The 23,466-nt window shown below is 36.6% G+C and overlaps 1 protein-coding gene across 2 annotated transcripts in view; it reads left to right on the forward strand.

Annotated features, from left to right (window-relative positions):
- Positions 1–22,421, forward strand: part of LOC122445271 (phosphatidylinositol 4,5-bisphosphate 3-kinase catalytic subunit beta isoform) — a 180,161-nt gene extending 157,740 nt beyond the window's left edge. For both annotated transcript variants that reach the window (XM_043474268.1, XM_043474269.1), the window contains exons 19-24: positions 354–432; positions 14,392–14,559; positions 15,735–15,858; positions 19,251–19,396; positions 20,439–20,571; positions 20,916–22,421. In XM_043474268.1, coding sequence (XP_043330203.1) covers positions 354–432; positions 14,392–14,559; positions 15,735–15,858; positions 19,251–19,396; positions 20,439–20,571; positions 20,916–21,053 — 788 coding nt within the window. In that variant the 3' untranslated portion in view covers positions 21,054–22,421. The remainder of the gene's footprint in view (positions 1–353; positions 433–14,391; positions 14,560–15,734; positions 15,859–19,250; positions 19,397–20,438; positions 20,572–20,915) is intronic.
- The last annotated feature ends 1,045 nt before the right edge of the window (positions 22,422–23,466 follow it).

Genomic DNA, 23,466 nt, shown 5'->3' on the forward strand with positions numbered 1-23,466 from the left:
AGAAATGCCTCTGAAGTAATCACACCAACCAGAAGGTAGTCATGATTGCCACCATTCATTAGTTTTGTGATTGCAGGCAAATCATGTGAAATTCATTGCTCTTCAGGTTCTTCCTGTCCATGAACATTATATCTTCTCTGTGTTGGGTCTGTTAAATGGAATTAAGTGAACCTAACTGTATGTGCTTACAACTGTTTTTAAAAGAAATTTAAAATTCTGGAAAAAAGTTAACAGAACAGTTATTTTCCAGTGTTTTTTTCCAGCCAGTTCATTCTGGCTGAATTAGTTAATCTTAAGTTAATGTTATTAAGCATCAAGTATAAAGCACTTATATAAGGGCTTTTCCCCCTTAGATTTACGGCAGGATATGTTGACACTCCAAATGCTGCGCTTGATGGATTTACTCTGGAAAGAAGCTGGTCTGGACCTTCGGTAAGATTTCTAGTGAATTTCTTTTTATCTCATATTGTATTCCTTCCACGACAAAGTTTCAAAAACTTCTTGTTGATTTCTTCCTGATATTATTATTGGTTGTTGTTCATAGTCATATCCATATAATTCTTTATAGTTTACAACAATCCCTCAATACATTTTCTTACTGAAACCTCATCAAGTGTAAAACTACACTTGTGACAGCAAGAGTCACATCCCAGTCTGCGGTTTTGGAGGTGGTCTCAGGAAAGATGCACTGGTGGTTGCGAGAGTGATAAGCCAGAGAAGGGCCTGCACCTCTTCTTTTTCAGCCTAGTAACCCTGATTCTTCTAACCTTCCTGAAAGGGAAGTCTTTAGGTGGACTTTCAGGATTTTTTGCTTGCCACCATTGTGAGGGGTAAACAGTGAGCAGAACAGGTTTATGGTGATAAAGAAAAAGGAAACATAATGGATTTTTAAAGTTCAATTATTATAAATCTTGTAAGATAAAGAGCAGATAATTGCAAACACTGTTGATATGTTTAATTATATAAAAATACAAGGTTCAAGTGTCAACAAACCAAAGTCAAGCCTCACCCCAGGTGTTATATTCATAATGAACAGGACAGGGGGATAATAATTCTAAATATTAAAAGAGTCCATAAAAATAAATAAAAGGGAGAAGATGTGAAAAGGCTGTTCAAGTTATAAAATAAATAAGCTAATAATTATGCAAATACCATTAGTTCTAAGGTAGAAGTTCAAGTTGAAAGAACAATTAGATACGATTGATTTCTTACCAAAAATTTTGTTTAAATGAAATACAGTCTGGAGCACTGTTGCAGTAACAGAAACAAAAATATTGCCATATGCCATTGTAAATTAATATAAACCTCTCTGTATCACTTATTTATACTCTATATCCAATATTTCCATAATTTAACTTAAAATTAAAAATGTGAAAAGAGATTCATGCACAAAGGTACTCATTCTTGCTTTATTTATAGTAAAAAAAAAATTGGGCCACCCTTTTCAACGTTTGCTCATTAGTATAATGGTTTAAAAAATGAGCTTTCACATATGATGAAACATCTCAGGTATTTAAAAGTATTGTTTATAGAGAATTGCTACCAGTTTGGGGAAAGTACTTTCTTCAAACATCAAAATGAAACAAGTGAGATGCAAAAAATATTTTAATAGAATGATTTCAACCTTTTGAAAAACTTCCTGAAAAATGACACATATTTAAAAATGTTTACAGAAACTAAAATGGTATAATAGACATTACTTATGGGTCGTAGGTTTAAAGATGATACAATCCCCTCTGCCCTTGGTACACCTGGTTCTCTAGTTTTCTACAGTGTACTCCTTTTAAGGAGAGAAAAACATTAAACATATTTCATGATATAGGGCCATACAGTTAAAAAGATTTCGACGCTAGTTATTAATAACTTCATCTTTTACTTAATTCTTCGCTTTTTTAAACTGTGAGATATTTTAAACATGAAATATAGATGATTGACAATATTTTTGTGCTCTTAAGCCCAGATTTGTGTAGCCATTTAATAGTCTAATGACATATGTTAACGTGTTTTCATATTTACTTTTTTAAAAGACAAATTAAATATGCAGATAAAATTGATGCATTCTTATGATCTTCTCTTCTCTCACAACTCAAGATTTACCATTCTAAACTGTAATACATGTATGTTTGTGTCTAACTATATATTATATATCCATTGAATGTTTTGAACTTCCAATAAATAACTATTGTATCACATGTAATTTTTTGCAGTTTACTTTTATTACATGTTTTGAGATTTACCAAGTTTAATATGTAGAGTTCTAATTTGTTATTTTCACTTCTATATTAATGTTTTGAGTAAATGCAAAAATTTATCCATTCCCCTATTAGTAGCTATTTGTGTTCATTTGAACCTAAAGTTTGTACACTTCTCTTTACTTACATTTGGAAGAGTTCTTTAGTTTATATAGCCAGAAGTGGAATTGTTGGGTCATAAAGCACATACACCTTCAGCCTTACCACTGTTGCCCACGTGGCTTCCAGAATGTTTATACCAGTGTCATGTTTCTCCCCAGAAATACCTCCTTGCCAATCAGACTTGTTACATTTTTTGCAAATCTAGTGGACATCACATGGTGTCTCCTAGACTTTTAACTGCCATTTCTTTGGTTGAATAATTTTTCAGTGTTTATAATTATTGTGTTTTCTCTCTGCTGTGAATTACCTAGGTTACTTTAAGGTTTATGCTTTTTGTATTATTTTTAAAAAATCCTTCTCTGTATAGTTATCTTAAAGATGCTGTCTTTTGTTTTCTGAATTTTAACCTTGACTTCTTTTCTGTCTCTCCAAAAGTTTAGTTCTAGTGTTGACTTCTTTGGGATTTAGGTTTTTTTGACTACTCTTCTTGAGTCCCTTTTGAGGCTAAAAATGGTCTATTTCTTCATTGTTTTTTAATTTATTACCATACTATTTCTAATATCTTCTTGTAATTTTACAACTTCCGCTATGTTTAATTTTTTTCTCCTTCTACATTTGTAAAATTATTTTGTATGCAGTATTTTTTCCATATTAGTCTTTTCTAGATTAGTCTTAGAGGTTTGAATCTTAGTATTTTTAAAGAATGGGCTTCTTATATTTCTGTTTGTATCATTGATTTCTTTTTTTTTTTTGTATCATTGATTTCATCTTTATAGTTTCCTTTCTTTTACTTGTGTTAATTCTGTTTCAGATTTTTTGAAACAGTACATTGTATGTGTGTTAGTCGCTCAGTCATGTCCGACTCTTTGTGACCTCATGGACTTCAGCCTGCCAGGCTTCTCTGTCCATGGAATTCTCCAGGCAAGAATACTAGAGTGGATTGCCATTCCCTTCTCCAGAGGATCTTCCTGACCCAGGGATCTAACCCTGGTCTCCTGCATCGCAAGCAGATTCCTTACCATTTGAGCTAGAGGGACATTAATTTCTGTTTTTTGAAACCATACATATGTTTCTTCTAACTGCCTTAACTGTTTTCCTATCAATTTTTTCACCTAAGTTTTAAAATGTACTTGTTTGTGCTTTTTTATAATACATCACACTATATAGAATTTACTTCTAAATGTTTTATTATTTCCATTTTTATTTCTTCAAGTCCTGAACTAGTTTAAATTATTTGGACTCCCAAATTACATTGAACCTTTTTGTTGTTGGTGTCTCTATGATGTCTTAATTTTATTGTACCTGACTATTGTCAGATTTTGTGGTCTTATGTAAGATCAATGTCATATTTCTTAAGATTACTTATGCATTACCATATGCCCAGTTTTTCTGACTATCACATTGAGTGTGATATTCATTGATTGAAAATATTTCAGATGCTGTACTTATTAACTATAAGATCATAAACTGGTCTGTTATATCAAATTTGTTGATTATGTCCAGATCTCTATTCTTATTAAAGTTTTACTTGTTTGTCTCTTCAGAGGTATGTTAAAACCTGCCCTTATAATTGGTATTTGTGAGTTTCTAGCTTGCAATTTTGTTAATTTTCTAATTGTGATTTTAATTTGCATTTTCCTAATGACTAATAATTTTGGCCAGATTTTCATGTGCTTGTCAGTCATTTGTATATCTTATTTGGAGAAATACCTATTCAAGTTTTGTTCTCATTGTTGAATTGAGTTATTATATTTGTCTTTTGAGTTATGAGTTCCTTATATATTTTGGATACTAGACTCCTAGTGAATACATTATTGGCAAATATTTTCTCCCATTCTGTGGGTTTGTTCACTTTCATGATAGTGTCCTTAGATGCACAAAATATTTACTTTGATGCAGTTCAGTTTATCTATTTTTTTCTTTAGCTTCTTGTGTTTTTGGTGTCAGGTCTGAGAAACCATTATCTAATCCAGTGTCATGAAAATTTACACCTATGCTTTCTTCTGAAAATTTTAGTTTAGCACTTATCTGGGAGGTCATTAATCCACTTTTAGTTAATATTTTTGTATGGTACGTGGTAGGAGTCCAGTTTTGTTTTTTTGTGTGTTGGTATCTAGTTGTCACAGCACCATTGTTGAAAAGATTGTTCTTTCTTCATTGAATTATCTTGGCACTTATGTCAAACATGAATTGACTATAAATGTGAGGGAATTTTCCTAGAATCTAAATTCTGTTTCATTGATCTATATATCTTATTTCTATGCTTAGTCTTGATTAATTTGTAGTAAGTTTTGAAATTGGGAATTGTCTGCCTATATTCCCTTGTAGGAGTTCTGTGGTTTCAGGTCTTTAATCCATTTTGAGTTTATTTTTGTATATGATGTTAGAAGATATTGTTTTCATTCTTTATATGTAGCCATCCAGTTTTCCCAGTGACACTTACCGACGGGACTATCTTTTTCTCAGTTGTATAGTTTTGCTTCCCTTGTCCTAGACGCGTGGTTGATCCATTGAATGAGTTTACTTTTGGACTCTCTGTTCTGTACCATTGATTTATGTGTCTGTTTTCGTGCTGGTTCATGTTGTTTTGATTATTGTAGCACATTCTGAAATCTAGGTATGTGATAAAATTCAGGATTATTCTAGTCCTTTGATAAATGTCATGGTATTTGGTTCATTTAAATAATTGTCTGTTTAAATACAGACTCTGCTGATTCGTCATACTTTCCCCTGAGTTTTTAAATTATTTCTGGCTGTGCTAAATCTCAGTTGCTGCATGTGGGCTTTCTCCAGTTGTGGCGAGTGTGAGCCCCTCTCCAGTTGTGACGCATGGGCTTCTCACTGTGGTGGTTTCTCGCTGTGGAGCACGGGCTTCAGGGTACACGGCCTTCCGTAGGGCTCTGAAGCCAAGGTACCTGGGCTTAGTTGGCCTGCGGCATGTGGAATCTTCCCAGACCAGGGATTGAACCCATGTCCTTTGCATTGGCAGGTGGACTGTTAACCACTGGATCACTAACAAAATCCGATTCATCATTCTTATATTTCTCTTTTGTTCTTTAGACATGGCTCCTTTTATTTCTTTGAACATACTTAATATAGGGTTTTAATCTTGTGAACCTTGAAAATCAGGTTCTCTCCCTTGTTCTGGATTTTTTTGTTATTGTTGTTTGTTTATGTCACGACTTCTGAACTAATTTTGTAAAGTTTGTGTTCTTTGTCATGCATGGTCACTGATTTCTCTGCTTGGTTAGTTTATTGGTCAGCTAATGATTAACCACAGATTTCCTTAAATGCCTGGAATTCTTAAGTCTTCCAGTCTTTACTGAGGTTTCTTTGTGCATGTTGGGACATACCTTGAGGAGTCAGCCAGGTAATTTAGACCTGTGACCCCTAATTTGTGTAAGCCTCAAAGTTAGTAAGAAGTGAGTGCTAGGGCCTTCTCAATTCTTTTCTATCCCTTTGCACAACCCCAGAAATGCATACAACCATGCAGCTTCTAGATTCCCTTGGATGTGTTGTAGTCTTTCATATCCTTTATGAACATGTCCTTCCACAGTTTTTCCTTTAAGTTTTTTGTCAAAGTTTTTCTTTATTGTTTGACCCAGCTATTATTTACCCTTAAGACAGCCTCAGTGTTAAACACCTTATTCCCGGTTATTTTTGAGAAACACCCTTAGCTAAAAGGCAGTTCACAGTAGGCAAGGTCTCAGTCAAATCAAAGAAACAGAATTGTTAGTGGGATCTTCTTGGAAATTGCAAGAGAGTTCAAAGAATGACAGTTATGTAGAAATGAGGCTTTGAAGGTGCTCCAACCCCTTTTTTGTCCCCTCTAGAGGCTACCAGATTGCTGTAATCACGGTGATTATGGGAGATTTGTTGCCATGTCTACTGAAGAAGTGGGAAGTAGATGGGATTAGAACAAGTAACAGTAAAACACACAACTGAGATTCGGCCATTTGCTTCAAGAAATACTCCCCAGATCAGTGCAAAGCATTTTTATATTTCCAAATTACTGAAATAGTTGATTCTTGACAATTTTTTGCCAGTGTTCTTGTTGTTCTTACAGAAGAAGGGATTTTCAAAGGTCCTTAACTTCCTGGTTTTGCTTATATTACCTGGCTATAGAATTTGAAAATACAGATTGACAGCTGCTTTCCTTAGAAATCTTGAAGATGTTATGCCATAGTATCCTGACCTCTGTTGTCTTTTTCTAACGTCTGCTGTCAATCTAAATAAGCTGTCTTTTTTTCATTCCCATTGCAGAAAAAAATTTTTCTTTGCCTTTTGTTTCTACAGTTTTACTATAATTTGTCTGTGTTTGGATTTCTTTTGATTTAGTTTTACTTGCCCGTTTTCACTGTATCTTTTTAAGAAAATCACATCTTTTAGTTTCTGCAGAATGAATCCATATTTTTCAACATTGCCATTTTCTTCATAATCCCTTGAAACTTTAGTAGATACATTTTGACTTTTCCTGTTCTGTCCTACATGTCTTCTTAATATCTTTGCTATTTCTCTCCTTTTTATCTTTTTTGTAGTTTCTTTTATTCTGTTTTCCAGTTCATTAATTATCTCTTCAGTATTGTCTAATCTCTTGTGTATCAGTGTAGTGTGTTTGTTTTGATAACCGTTTATTTAGGGGTTGTATTTGATTTGATTTTTGTATATCTCTTCTCCTGTTCATACTGTACTTTTTTCTTCTTATACTTTGTATTCCTTTTCATGTCTTTATCATCTTAGCATCTCTTTGATACTGTTCTCTCTTAGGGTATCACCTTTTCATTTATATGCTTAATCTTACTCATTTCCTTGTTAGTTAATAATATTTAGTTTTGAATTCATTATTGGTGAATATTGTGTTTTCTGTGAGGGTCCTTTGCCCCCTAGGGTGTGAAAGTTCCTCCCAAAAATGAGTTTTGGTTTAGTTTGTGCTTTTGCCTAAGATCTTTATGCATGAGCAACCAGTTTTTATGTTAATTCTTTGCCTTCAGGCTCTCTTACTTCATGTTATATTTGAGTGTCATAAGGATATGGGAAGGCTTGAGTTTTTTGCACTTCCATGAATCTCTCCTTTTTTATTGCCCACCCCGGGCCCAGGGTAGACCTAAGGCAAACTCTCATGGTATATCCTGTCATCAGTGAGCAGACGTTTTCTAGTTCTCTTCATACGTTTGACAGCCCTTTTATAGCCCCAGCTTTGTGTAGGATTTCAAGTCCAGATCCTGCCTTTCATGGACTCAATGCCATGTCTCTTTTCTCGTGCACATTAAAATGTCAGCCAAGTCAGTAACTTCCTGAGCCACTACTATGAATAATCTATATATCTGGAATATGGAAGTCTCCTTTTCTTTCTTTATTAATTGTAACTTTTAAAAAGCTTTTTGACTTTATTATTTTTTATGTGTTTTAGTATCTACAGCAACTTTGTCCACAAGGTTGCTAGCAACAGTTACACTTGGGGTTGACTTTATCCCTGCAAGATTAGGAGTATTTCTTTATTTCTTTTTAGGTTTAATTTATTAAAAACTTAAAACAGTTGATATTTATTGACTGAACAAGGTATTGTATTAGGTTCTTCACATGTGTACTGTCATGTAGTTTACAAGCAAATGAGAAAATTCCTTTTCAGCAGATGAGAAAATTAAAGTTTAAGGGATTTTAAACAGTTTGTCAAAAGTTACAGAAATAGTAAGTGGTGGAGCTAGATCCAAACTGCAGTCTGTCAGACTCTAAACTTGATTTCAGTTGTTTTATTATTTGGCAGTCAGAAAAAATTGTGGTAAGACTTACCTAGTAACTCTTCGTTTATAGAAGTATTCTGGTGGCCCAAGTATGTAATTGTCCATTGTTTTGTTTGTTTGTTTTTAAGAGTTCTTTAGTCTTTGAAATTTTCTATTGTAAACTTTTCCAGTACTGTTGAGGTAGAGTGAACAATTTGCCATAGGTTTTGTTCCATAAATAGGACTTGTAGGTGTGATTGGAATACAGAAGTAAGATTATAGTACATCTAAAAGGGACCTTTGAGTATTGTCATTTTGAAAGATTTTTGCTTTTAAATTAGCAGAAATTTCTAATATATACATGTAAAAATAGAACAGGTAGATTTGAATAGGTAGCAAATTTTTGGTCAATAACTTAGTCGTAAGAAATATGTATGGAGAATGAAATGGCAACCCACTCCAGTATTCTTGCCTGGAAAATCCCATGGAACGAGGATCCTGGTAGGCTACAGTCCATGGGGTCACAAAGAGTCTGACAGGACTGAGCGACTTCACTTCACTTCACTTCCAGTGTAAAGGCCTGTGACTAGTTAGCATTTTGGTGGAGACTGTATTTGGTAGACAAAAGACCTAGATGAGGTGACTTCAGATGCTAAGGATAAAAGTGTGAGGGTGCTAGTAAAGTTTCCAAGGGTAACCACTGGTTACACAAGAAGCTTCAGTCCACTGAGCCCTGCTGGTGGTTCTCTGTCCCTTGAGGAGTCACTTGGGCTGGGCAGACAGGTGGAAACCTTGGGTCTGCCACAGATTTCCCCCCTCTCCCAGGAAGCAACTGCAATTGGTACAGTCCTATTCATATGCTGGTTTTCCAAAAATTTTTTAAATAACCAGTAATTTGTTCTTTAAAATTCTACAGTCCATGGGGTTACAGTCCATGCAGGCTACAGTCCATGGGGTCGCAGAGTCAGACACAACTGAATGACTAAGCACAGCACAGTGCTTAGTGTGTGACTTAGCACACAGGTTGCAACAAATTCTGATACTGAATACTGGCAGCTTCATGCTAGAGATTGCGAAGTAGATGGGAAGACCCAAGTTTCTGAATAAAAAACTTACTGAATTTCAGTATTCTTGTGGGACTATCACAGTCAATAAATAAAAATATAAAAAAAATATGTAGATAAGAGGGGAATGTGTGATTGTAAGAAATTATTCCTGAGGAGCACAAACTCAGAGGGGTCTGACCTACCTTTTTTCTTTTTCCGTCTTTTTTTTATGACCACTTTTATGCTGTAGGTACAAAATGATTTAATTACCTACAGCACCTAAAATATTTACTATCTGGTTCAGTTCAGTAAACGTTTGTTAATTATTCTTATAAAGTAAACCCCAATGAAAATGATTTTACTTGATTTGTCCATAAAAAATGGAGAAAACTTTTCAAGCTTTGGTTGGTAACTTGTCACTTGTTTCCATGGTCAGTACATAAAGCAGCACAGGGCTCTTATACTAAAGTAGAACAGATTCTAGCCATATTATGAGTCTTTTTAATTACAAAAGGCTGAGCTAAAGACTATCTTTAGTTTAATCAGACTAATTGAAAACCGCAACTAAGTTCTTTTCCTCTAGTTTTTTGTTTTGGCCATTCTGTTTAAAGCACAGTTAGCGTCAAAAGAAGTTCATTGTGACATCATGCAAAGGGAGGCAGCCACTTGTGGGAGTGCTAGAAATAAACTTGGTATCTGTCTCAGGGGAAACAATGTGTGTCTAACAAGAAAAAGGAACTTGTCTGTTCAGTGAGATTTTTGCTGACTTTTTGTACTCTTGTCATGCGAGTGTACGCTCCTCCGTTCTATGTCGAGAGAGACAGAGACAGAGACAGACTTTGGCTTCTCTTTTTGTATGTTTTTTTGTTCCCCCTGGGCCTGTCCTATGCAAAGTGGGCTTAGGCAGGAGCGATGTTCTACCGGAAGTCCTTACTCCGGTCCGCGGACCTTCCTTTGCCCTTCCTCTGCTCCATTTTCCCGGGCGTTTCCCCTCCCCGTCGTTCAGCCACCGCCATTTTGGACTCCTTTTCCGTATTCTAACTACCTAACACTCTGACCCCATGTTTTAAAAAATATGCAGGATTTTAATTCTTTTGAGTTTATTTTCAAACCAATAGCTGTTTTTTTCAGCAAACTTTTTTTTTTAACTGTTTCTATAAATATACATGCCCCAGTGTTCGTGTTGTGTTTGTGTTTCTTTTGGCCAGCTGTTCAGGTTAAACTGGTTCATGTAGCACACACTATTTTTTTTAAAATAATTTTATTAATTAATTAATTTTGGCTCTGCTGGGTCTTCATGCTGTACTGGCTTTTGTTCTTTTTTTTTCCCCTGGCTTTTCTTTGGTTGCGATGAAAGGTGGCTATTCTCTAGCTGTGGTAGAATGGGCTTCTCATTCCCAGTGGCTTCTCTTCTTGTGGACCATGGTCTCTAGGGTGCATGGACTTTAGTAGCAGCACATGGGCTCAGTAGTTTTGGCTCCCAGACTCTAGAGCAAGGGCTCAATAGTTGTGGCCCACGGGCTTAGTTGGTCCGTGGTATGTGGGATTGTCCCAGATGAGGGATTCGCATTCAGATTCTTTACCACTGAGCCTCTAGCGAAGTTAGAGTCATTTAAGTTCAGTGTCAAATCTTCAGATACCTTCTACACATTACTCTTTTGATCACACTATTTTAGCTCCTGCAAAAGTGCTACATTAGCATGAACTAAAGTACCTATTTTTCATTTTTTTCTGATGTCTCAAAATACTCTTGATAGCTTTGCTGCCAAATTAGAACTTTTGTAAGCCATCAGTATTAGAACACTCTGACCACCCGTCATCAAATAGGTACTGAATTTTGGAGAGTTGTCTTCACTGTGACTTTACATCTGAGTTGTACTAATGGGGGTTTACTTCCCTTTTAAGAGAGCTATACAGCAGTTCTAATGACACTGGTATCTGTAGTTAGAAAGATGAAGGAAGAAGATGGAAGCTATGCAAGCCTTAGGTAAAAGAATTATAATTGCCTCCTTTTGAGGCAATGGGCTAAAGTACCACCAAGACTTGGGTCAGCGTGTCAGAGTCAAGGCCAGAGAAGACTTTCTACATAGCCATTCAGATTAGGGTGATGGGGCTGCCATCTCTGCTACTGTAGAATTTATCTCATTTTACAATTCTTGCTTTAATGGAAAGATAACAAATTGTGCCTTGGGTCAGAGAGTCTGAGAAAGGAAGATAAACTTACTAAGTGTTGTCATGGTCTTAATGAGAAGTTGAGTGCAAAGTGGGCCCCCATAAGGTAGTCAGGGCTCCAGAAGTTTGTTTGACTTCTGTCAAACTGTCTTTATGACAAGAATGTTTTTTCCTACCCATTGTGAGCATTTTATCCTCAAGACACTAAATGCTTTCATCAGTGTCTGCCTTTGAAGAGGAAGTTGTTGGACTTTTGTACAGTTTGGCTACAAGTAGGGTAGGAAGAGATGTCGGAAAGTGAGCCAAAGTGCACTTTACCGGACCATGTTTACCTCACATGTGCTGTGTCATGATAAGGATGGGGGGGGATTGGTAAGAACTGTCATGCTCCATAGCTGCCTTTTCTAGTGAAGGGTAAACTTTAAAAAGGAGAAATCAATCAATAATGCAGATGTAAAAGCAGGCTATTTGTATATCAGGCTGTGAGCATGTAGTTTCACAATTTTGCTCCCAACCATATTTTGTTAGAATTAGGAAAGAGCTTAAAGAGCCATAACACTGAATTGTTGGTTAGAAGGAAATTCAAAAACTTTTAAATGAAACTCTCCTCTTTTTTCTGATTATTACTCACACTAACATACTCATTCCCCCAACACACACACACACACACACACACATTTTTTTCTCTTTGGTAAAGCCCTTATATAACAGATTAAGCTCCACCTGGTCTTTCCAACACTGACCATTTCCTCTCCTCACCTGGATTTTATGCTCTACCTTGTACTTGCCTCTGTCTGTCATGTTCTTCCTCCTCATAGAGCTCTTTTTTAGTCCTTGACATGTTCTAGTGGCACTTCTCATTCATCCAACAGTCACATGCACATTATAGGTTTGTGGTTTATCTGATCAGTGAGAACAGGGACCTTTTTTTTTTTTGCTCCTTTTTTGTATCACCAGCAGCTAACACAATGATTGACGTATAGCTGCTCTTGTACATACTGAATCAGTGAATTCTATACATTGCATTTTCCTTAGACACCAGCCTTATATTCGAAATTTACAAGGTAGCTTATTCCATTTTGTATTTGTTCTAGTGATAGTATGGTTTTTAGAAAACCAAAGAAAATGTTAACAACCGAAATGAGAGGATAATACTAATATGTAAAGAATTCACATAAATCTCTAAGAAAAATGTTTAAAACTCTAATAAATAGACCAAATATTTGATTAACTAATTCACAAAAGAAACTCTACTTGAAATGTCTACAAGAGACCTGAGAAAATGTTTACTTTTACTAGGGATCATATTTAAGCAAAATGCTACATATCAATTTAGCTAAAATTATTTTGTACAGGAAGCAGCCTGAGAGACCTCTTATATAGTCAGTGACTCTGTAGACTGTATCAGGTTAAAAAGATAGTTTTAGAGCCACTCAGACCTAATTTTAAGTCTTGGATCTTCTGCTTAAATGGATGACTTTTTTGCAAATTTAGTTTACATTTTGCTTGTAAAATTGGTAAGTAAGGAATTCACCTTACTTTTAGGAATTTTCTTGTTAAGTTGGTTTAATTCATTTAGAAATACTTATTGAGTGCCTGCTTTGTACACACTCTCAGATCCTGAAGGTACACATTGAACAAATTACCCCTGTCTCATGAAATTTATATCCAAATGGTAGAGACAGACAATAAACAAACATATAAAAAAATGTACAGGATTTTGGAGTGTTGAGGGCTATGGAAGGAAATAAAGCAGGAAAGAGATGGCAGGTAGTTTATTGTTATAAGATGATTCAGGAATTCTTTACTGAGACGGTGCCATCTCAGGAAAGATTTCAAAGTGGGAGGGGAATAAGCCATGTAGATGTCTTGGGCGAGAATGTTCCAGGCAGAGAAAATAAAACAGATAAAGGAATGAAAGATTGTTGTACCTGATATGTATGAGGAGTAGCAAGGGAGCCAGTGTAGTAAAAACAGGTGAACAAGGGAAAAATACTAAGAGAGGGGAAGCAGGACTAGACTAAAGGTCTTGGGAGTTCCAACAAGCACAGTCAGGGGAACGACATGAATGCTTGTTGGTTTTTTAAAATCTTTTGGCCACAAAGTGCAGCATGTGGGATCTTGGTTCCCCAACCAGGGATCAAACCCACACCCCCTGCATTAGCAGCATGGAGTCTTAACCACTGGTCTGCCAGAGAAGTCCTATGAATGTATTTTAAATGGAGGTGCAGTGGTAAAGAATTTCTCCTGCCAATGCAGGGAGATGCAAGAGACGTGGGTTCAATCCCTGGGTCGGGAAGATCCCCTGTGGGAGGAAACAGCAACCCACTCCAGTATCCTTGCCTTGACAGAGGAGGCTGGCGGGCTACAGTCCTTGGGGTTGCAAAGAGTTGGACACGACAGAGCATACAGCATATATTGCTGTTGCCTTTAGGACAGACTATAGTGTGGAATCAGGGAGACTAGTGAGGGAAGCTGAGTAACTGAATAGGGGTGGTGGTGACCTGAACTAGGGTGGTAGCTTAAGGAAGGGTGGAGACAAAGAACTTATTAGACTGTATGCGTTTTCAAGATAGGTAAATGCTGGGAATGGGAGAAAGAATCGTAGATTACCTGAAGTCTGTGGGCTGGAACAGTGGAAGGATGGGTTGCTGTTAACCAAGGTAATGTGTAAAGTGCTTAGCCTGCAGGTTGGCACCTAGATGCTCTGTAAAGGGTGATTCTCTTCTCCAAAATTTAGGGTAAAAATGAAAGTCTTTTCTTTTTTCTAATATGCTTCTGTCTACCTGCATAAATAAGTAGAATATTGCACCAGAATAATCAGGTAATATCCATTTAGCTGGCACTTTGGAGTTCGATAAAGTACTCTGTTGGCCAAGATATTTATACTCTAACTGAAAGTGGAACTATTATCTCTTTATATGACTGATACAATAGTGACAAGGGTATCAATAGTAATAAAACTTTTTTAAAAAATTCAAAGAATAAAAAAATAAAAATAAATAAATAAAAAATTCAAAGAAAAAAATAACTCTGTCAATCTTTCATTTTATGGATGCATAGACCTGTGACTCTCTGTATCCCTTTTCTTCTTTTCAGGATGCTACCTTATGGCTGCTTAGCAACAGGAGACCGCTCTGGCCTCATTGAAGTTGTGAGCACCTCTGAAACAATTGCTGACATTCAGCTGAACAGTAGCAATGTTGCTGCAGCAGCAGCATTCAACAAAGATGCCCTTCTGAACTGGCTTAAAGAATACAATTCTGGGTTCGTGTATTTTTGTTTGTCATTCTTCTGAACAAACTGTCAAACAAAGAACTATTCTCTCAGCTAGATTCATCAGTGTCCTAGAGGAAATATTAATATTATCTATTGCTTTATTTCTGGTTAGATCAAAATGACAAACAGGCCTTCCTAGAGTCTAACAGAAGATTAGCATTGAATTCTACTTTATCTAGATCAAATTTCAGAGCCGAGCAGTAGTTTAACATACCTCAGAGTTTAAGTATTTAACAAGTAACATATAACTTTTTAAGTGCATGAACTTCTGTAATTATGGGAATGTATGAACCTAAGTAAATTTTCAGTAGATTTGTACAGTAAAAGGAGCTTGTCACGTGGTCTCTCCAAACTAAAAAATACAGTACTAGGAATTGTGTTGTGCTGTGTGTGCTTAGTCACTCACTTGTGTCCAACTCTTTGTGACCCCAGAGAACTGCCAGGCTCCTCTGTTCATGAGATGCTCCAGGCAAGAATACTGGAGTGGAGTGGGTTGCCATTCCCTCCTCCAGGGGATCTTCCCAGCCCAGGAATCAAACCCAGGTCTCCCGCATTGCAGGCAGATGCTTTTACCACCTGAGCCACCAGGGAAGCCCAGGAATTGTGTTATTTGTGGTTATTGTGTTGGACAAGCCCTAATACATAGGAAATTAAAGAATTTTCAATGAGAAGAAAACACTAAAAGTATTACTGGCTTCAGACTTTGAAGTCAGACTTAAATGTTTATCATTGGGAAAATCCAAGAGCTTGTATATGAGAATTAGTTTTCAGATTCTGATTTAGGGCCTTGTTCCTAAACGGTCTGTATTAGTTGCTTCTGATTTACATCAGTGACTTAAATGATTGGAACATCAATACTTAACTCTTAAATATGGATTTTAGTCTTTGTTCAAAACTACAAAAGGGTTCCAAAGCCCAGTATCATCCAGCAAAGCTGATGGTCTCCTCTCATTACTATTCATATGAACCTACCCCCATCCCCACTGAAACATGAGCCCCAGGACACAGCAGTTTAAATAGCTGATTTCTAGTTATCTGGTATCCGAGCCAGCCTGCTGACTCCTCTCTGCCCTGCTCCTCTGAAAGGAAACAGAAATGTGGATTGGAGACTCCATGCCTTTGGAGACTAAAATCTTTTCTTCTGTTTTTTTCCTCTCATTCAGGGATGACCTGGACCGAGCTATTGAGGAGTTTACCCTATCCTGTGCCGGCTACTGTGTAGCTTCTTATGTCCTTGGGATTGGTGACAGACATAGTGATAACATCATGGTCAAAAAAACTGGCCAGGTAAGCAGCTTGCCAGAGTCTGCCAAGGACCTCAGTGATGCTGTTATGTGCAGCTCAATCTCTTATAAAACTCAGATTCTTTATGATTCTGAGTCATGTCTTTGTCTTTTCTTTTATTTCCCACCCCTTGTTTCATATACCATCTGCTTCATATATTGGTTTGTTTGCTTTAAGTTAGGTAATCAACATTTATTTAAATGCTTAATAATTATTGAGGTTATTTATAAGTGACCTATTCCTTCAATATAAGAAATTGTATTTGGGGGACACAGGTACCTGTGAATAGAAGAAGCAGGTATTATGTAGGGTGTAAAGAAAGAAAAGATTAAGAAAAGAAAAAGTTGAGACAAATCCCACTTTATTTTTCTTTTAGAATATCAAGTATAGTCATCTGTGGGAGTAAGGAGAAATGGAGTGTGAGTAATCTCAACTTGGGGTAGCTTAGGAACTACACCAGGTTATTTATTATAAAGAAACTCTTAGTTTTGAAGTAAAAGATTTCTAAATATTCAGAGTGACTTTTATTTATAAATCTTTTAAGCAAAGACAGATAAAATAATTTGAGATATTTTTCAGTTTAGCCATAATTCCCTGACACTAGAGGAATTCCAGAATAAAAATCTCTGGGTCACTATGTGAACTCTGACTCTCAGAGGGCCTCAGAGTTTTATACCTCCTTGGAGATGTGAGTAGTTCTGGCTTTGAGAGATGAACCTTGTGTTCACACTTAAAAGAATCCCCTCAGACTTCTGGTTAATCAGATTGAAACACATGTTTTTCTCCTTTCTTGACTCCCTTCTAGTAAGATATTGAATAAGAAATATGTAGGGTCACAAATCAAACCTCAGTAAATTTCAGAAAATTGAAATCATGTCAAGCATCTTCTCCAACCACAACGCTATGAGACTAGATATCAATTACAAGAAAAAAACTGTAAGAAGCACAAAGACATGGAGATTAACAACACATTTCTAGATAACCGACAGGTTACTGACGAAATCAAAAGGGAAATAAGAAAATTTTTAGAAACAAATGACAAGGAAACCACAACAACTCAAAGCAGCAAAAGCAGTTCTAAGAGGGAAGTTTATAGCAATATGATCCTACCTCAACAGACAAGAAACACATCGAATAGACAAACCTAACTGTACACCTAAAACAACTGGGGAAAAAAAGAAGAAAAAAAACCAAAAATTAGTAGAAGGAAAGAAATCATAAAGATCCAAGCAGAAATAGAAATGAAAGAAACAGTAGTAAAGATTAATAAAACTAAAAGGTGGTTCTTTGAGAAGATAAACAATATTGAGAAACCCTTATCCAGACTTATCAATAAAAAGAGAAGGATCAAATCAGCAAAATTGAAATGAAAAAGGAGAGGTTATGGCAGACAATGCATAAATACAAAGAATTATAAGAGATTATTATGAACAACTATGTGGCAATAAAATAGATAACCTGGAAGAAATGGACAGGTTCTTAGAAAGTTCAATTTTCCATGACTGAGCCAGGAAGAAATAGAAATTATGAGCAACCCAGTTACAAGCACTGAAATTGAAGCTGTGATCAAAAATGTCCCAAAACGCAAAAGCCCAGGACCAGATGGCTTCACAGGAGAATTCTATCAATCATTTAGAGAAAAGCTAATGCCTATCCTTCTAAAACTCTCTCATAAAATTGCAGGGGAAGGAACACTTCCAAAGTCATTCCACGAGGACACCATTGCCCTGATACCAAAAGCAAACAAAGGCAAAACAAAAAAACAAAACTACAGGCCAACATCACTGATGAACACAGATGCAAAAGTCCTCAACAAAATTTTAACAAACAGAATTCAGCGACACATCAAAAAGCTCAAACACCATGATCATGTTGGGTTTATTCCAGGGATACAAGGATTCTTCAACATATGCAAATCAATGAATATGATACACCATGTTAACAAATTGAAAGATAAAAACCATATAATCATCTCAGTAGATGCAGAAAAAGCCTTGGGCAAAATTTAGCACCCATTTATGATTTAAACTCTTCAAACATTGGGCATAGAAGGGACCTCCCTCAACATAGTTAAGGCCATATATGATAAGCAAACATTTTTCTTAGTGGTGAAATACTGAAAGCATCCCCCAATGATCAGGAACGAGACAAGGGTGTCTACTTTCACCTCTATCACTTAACATAGTTCTGGAAGTCCTAGCTACAGCAATCAGAAAAGAGAAAGAAATAAAAGGAGTCCAGATTGGAAAAGAAGAAGTAAAGCTCTCACTGTTTGCAGATGACATGATACTGTACATAGAACCCTAAAGATAGTATAAGAAAATTACTAGAGCTAATCAGTGAACTTAGCAAAACTGCAGGATACAAAATCAATACACAGAAATCACTTGCATTTCTATATGTTAACAGTGAAAATTCCGAAATAGAAATTAGGGATTCAATCCAGTTCACCATTACAACAAAAAGAATTAAATATCTAGGAATAAACTTACCTCAGGAGACGAAAGAACTGTATACAGAAATGACAATTAATTTCCAAAATATACAAGGAGTTCAAAGAACTCAATACCAGGACAACAAACAACCCAATCAAAAAGTGGGACAAAGACCTAAACAGAAACATTTCTCCAAAGAAGACATACAGATGGCTAACAAACACATGAAAAGAGCTAACAACGTTGCTCATTATTAGAGAAATGCAAACCAAAACTATACTGAGATATCACCTAACACCAGTCAGAATGACCCTCATCCAGAATTCTACAAACAATAAATGCTGGAAAGGGTGTGGAGAAAAGGGAACATTCTTGCACTGTTGGTGGGAATGTAAATTGATACAGCCACTATGGAAGTTGGTATGGAGATTACTTAAAAGTACTAGAAATAAAACCACCATATGACCTAGCAATCGCACTCCTAGGTATATACACTGAGGAAACCATAATTGAAAGAGACACATGTATCCCATTGTTGATTGCAGTGCTATTTACAATAGCTAGAACATGGAAGCAACCTAGATGTAGTAGCACTTAAGGTGGTGAGGGAACTGGTGTGGCAAGGATGTACTCTCTTTTGGTTTGGTTCTGTGTGTAAAACTGTTTGACTTTTTAAAATCAGACATGTTTATGATATGCATGTATTTCTCTTTTTTAAGATTCATCTTTCCCACTGGGTATATGCAGTTAAATATCAGGGTTATTGTTAAATATAAAAGACCTATGGATATCAGAAGCACTGTTTTCCCAAATGATCCAAGAGTCTATGAAAAGGGAGAATGGGTCTGTTGACTTTGGATGTAGTACTTCAGGATCTAAGACTGCTGAGACCTTGCCTTTTTATTCAGAACCCACCGAAAAAAAGGCGGGGGTGGAAATTAAATCCCATTTGTTTTTCAGCTCTTCCACATTGACTTTGGACATATTCTTGGAAATTTCAAGTCTAAATTTGGCATTAAAAGGGAGCGAGTGCCTTTTATTCTTACTTATGATTTCATTCATGTGATTCAACAAGGAAAAACAGGAAACACAGAAAAATTTGGCCGGTGAGTATTGTCCTTGTGTCAAAGTAAACACATCTACTGTTTTCTCATATGACCAGTTAGGCTAGCATTTCTTAGCTGAGAGATATTTAATCGGGGAGATAAATATCCTGCTAACAGGAGGTTTGGGGGAATTTGCCTGTGAGATCCATGTTCTGATTCAGAGAAGAATGAAAAATAATGCTAGGAATTTGAGATAAATTACTGTTTTATTCCAATAGAATACTGCCTTTTACCTGCATTGGAAAATTCTCTGAAGCTGTTAAGACATTTGAAATGCTGAAAGGGACTGGCATTTTGCTGTCATTCAATGTGAAGTATGATAAGAGAGTCAGGGTTCACAGAAAGACTTTGTAATCTCAGATCTATTCTTTGCCGTTTGATGTTTCCAAACACTTTATTTATCATCTCATCTTTGCTTCTTCATTTTCAATGGTGACAAAAATAATTAAGCTTCAGGGGTGTTTTGATAGTGAGAGATATGTTATATGATGTGACCGACTCATATGATAGGCTTAACAAATGATTTCTAGTTCCACATCTGCCTGGGCTCCTGCAGAATATATCTCTGGATCCATTTTTCTCTTTGGCAACATTAGTGAGAAAGGATTGGGTGGTCCTCTTGAATGACCATCTTGAAGAGGAGAGAGAAGGAAGGGAAGATACATTATTTGGGGGGACATTAAAGAAATTACATCTCTGGAGTCAGACCACAAATCTAGAATCTAGAAATATGGTTAGAAATCCTTACGGGGTATAATTGCCACTTTTTTACAATTTTTTATGTCTTACAGAATAAAGAAGTGTAGATTTAGTGTGATGTTGCCTTTTATATATTTCTGTTTTGTTTTGTTTCTGGAAAAGATATATGTGGTGTTAGAGAGCTTGATTTATTGTATGTAAATTTCAGTCCTGGGACAATTTTCAAAGAAGTAAAAATTCCAGCTTGTATGGAAAGTCTAGCTATATCTCTTATTTTCATTCATGAAATATGCTATTTCCATTCTGATATCATGCTCTTGTGATTTGCTTGCATCAACTGAAGGTTCCGCCAGTGTTGTGAGGATGCGTATCTGATTTTACGCCGGCATGGGAATCTCTTCATCACGCTCTTTGCACTGATGCTGACTGCAGGGCTTCCTGAGCTCACCTCAGTCAAGGACATACAGTATCTTAAGGTATAAACCTCTTTCTTTGTAATTTGGGCCTTGTAAACATAGAGCTCAGTTCTATCTACCTGTTTCATCCAGACATTCAAAGGAAATGGAATAAAATAATTTACCCTTGAGTGGTGGTAGCAAGAAGCTAAATAGTTGTCTTGCAGTAATTGTAAATTCATTTCATCTGCGATAACCGTTTGGCAGAGGTCATATTATCACCATACCTTGGTGTTCATTCTCTCTCCTGTAAATGGTATTTGAATAAGAACATGGAGTACACTGTATGGCCGAGCCGGCCTTCTTCAGACTTGCACCTCCCTATGGAGAATACATAAAATCACATTTTTCTCTTTCATTGCCAGGACTCTCTTGCCTTAGGAAAGAGTGAAGAAGAAGCACTCAAGCAATTCAAGCAAAAATTTGATGAGGCACTCAGGGAAAGTTGGACTACTAAAGTCAATTGGATGGCCCACACAGTTCGGAAAGACTACAGATCTTAACGATCAGCCTTTGCTCCTAATGTGTTTGTTGGTTTCGTTTAGTTTTCATTTTGCACTTGCACTAAATTGAACATGACCCTGCCAGAGATGTTATAAAGGGAATGAAATCCTGGAACAGAGAGTTAAATTAAGAATGGGGCATCCCACAGAAAACTAATCTGAATAATCCCTGACAACACCCCCTGCTTTTTGAATGCTTCCAAGATTCAACATGAAAACTCAACATTATGGATAATCATTTCCTGCTGACTTTGCACGCCAAGGAATGCTACTAGAGATTGTTTTTTGTTTTTGTCTTTTTTTTTTTTTTTTTTAAGTATTTGGTACTTTTCTGGAAAGATGTAAATACTTCTTTTCATATTGTGACCAAGTGTTATCACTCAGCCAACTTATCCATACCTGGGGACTAGTAGCTGTTCTTACTTTCCAAATGAGGCTTAAAAGAAAGCTTTCTTTCCTCCCTTTTTAAATTGTTTAAACTACAAATTATAATATAATTTGAAATTATGATTATTTTTCAAGAGAAATCTTTTAAACCTGTGGAAACATTAATTCTTCTGTTGATATTTATCTACCATGATAGCATCATCTCAGCCAGAATTGCTGAAAATCTGCTTGGTGAGGCAAATATAATTTATGCTGCATATATATTTATAAAATTTCTAATGGGGGTTCTATATAAAAAGATATTATTTTGATTTTCTTCAGCCTTCGTTTTAAAGTTTTACAAAAGCAGAGATTTTTCCTAAGTTACTTTTTAGTTAATATGTGATCCAGTTCTTCCAGCTGCTTCTATAATGAGGCACATATTAATACAGTTTTTACATGGTATCTATGAAAGAGTTCACTTCATAGAGCATAATACTTGAGCAAATGTATCCAAGACAGAAAGCAGATGAACAGGAAACTATTTATGGAATAAACTCCAGACCTAAAATTCAGTGTTTTAGTAAAATGCCAGCTGTTCTTACTGTATTTATTAAAACTTGTAATAATGTGATTTTTCAAGAATATTAGTTCAAATTGAAATGTTTCATTCCACATGGAACTCTTTAATTTATTTGTTGAGGTACCATATATCTAGGGTGCTAGATTGCAGATGATGTTAATATGTGCAATAGGAACTACTGGTTTGAATGTGTAAATGGAGGCTCTTTCTGAGTACTGGCAACATCCAGCAAAACTACTGCTTATTCTCCAAAGACTATCGGGAGCTCTCAGTCCTCAATGACATGGAAAGGAGAACTGATTGTTTGCCCTGAGACTGAGTTTTCTATAGGAATTTTATTAAAAATTGTTGAATTTTGTTGTCTTCCTTAATGTTCTCAGTCAAATAAATGGGTGAGCTGGTTTTGGTTGCTCTTGGGATGTGTGGACCTCTTCTCTATGGGCAGCACAGGCCTTTGAACTTTGACGCTGGGATCACCAGAAATGGTCAAGTCAGTAGACAAAGCAGCCTCAGGAGTAAGCTGAGGATTAAGGTCTCTTCGGTGACTTCTCTCCTTGTGTCCCAGCCCATCAGGCAGTATGGGAGGCCTCTTGGACTTCGGAAGCCTGAGATATGAGGGTGTCCTCACCAAGTTCCCATGCCTTTGGCAAGGATCCTGAGGTCTGGGAAAATGTCCTTTCAGTTAAACTTGGTATCCAAGGCCAGGCTAGTCACTCTATAGCTCCCTTCAACTAGGCAGATGCTCAGAGCACAATTTCTCGGAAATAACTCAGCTGATTGTGGGGGTGGAGCTCTGAACTGACTGACCATTCAGTTCAGTTCTAGATGAACAGGGACTGTTCTAGACTCGATAAGAGTGCCAGGAATAGGACTGAAGAAGGATAGTGTTCTGCCTGTAGTCCGGATCCCCGATCTGGAAAGAAGACTCCTCGAGACAATGCAACTTGCAATAGGGGAATTTATTACTGACTCAAGCCAGGGCGTCCTGGGTGTGAGGACGAAAAGGCCCCGAGCCCCAGTTCTCTCGGGTATTTATTGGGTACAATCGGGTAGTTGGCGCAAGCGGATTGATTACACAGTTGCAAGGCAATTTTTGTTGGCCCAATCCTTGTGGGCTTTCAGCTTTCCCCTGATAGGTTCCCTTTTTCTTGCTAGGCACATGTTGATTGGCTGGCTCCAGGTGGCCTGATAATTATGTTACTCCAGGAAACCAGGCCTACTCCTAATCTAGGCTGCCTGTCATGGCGTTAGCCGTGACAGCCTCACATTTCCCCCCTGTCTTTGTACTTTTGTAGAGGAATCATTCTCTCCACCCTGTGAAATTGGCTGATATTGTTGTCTCAATACCATAATTTGGATGGTATTTAGGCGCTCCCTAATAAATGAGACCAGACGGTTTAAAATGCATGGACCAAAGGTCAGTAACAATATTATGAGTGGACCCAGGAGGGTGGAAATCAAAGT

Source organism: Cervus canadensis, chromosome 7, assembly GCF_019320065.1.
Source record: "Cervus canadensis isolate Bull #8, Minnesota chromosome 7, ASM1932006v1, whole genome shotgun sequence".
Taxonomy (NCBI): Eukaryota; Metazoa; Chordata; class Mammalia; order Artiodactyla; family Cervidae; genus Cervus; species Cervus canadensis.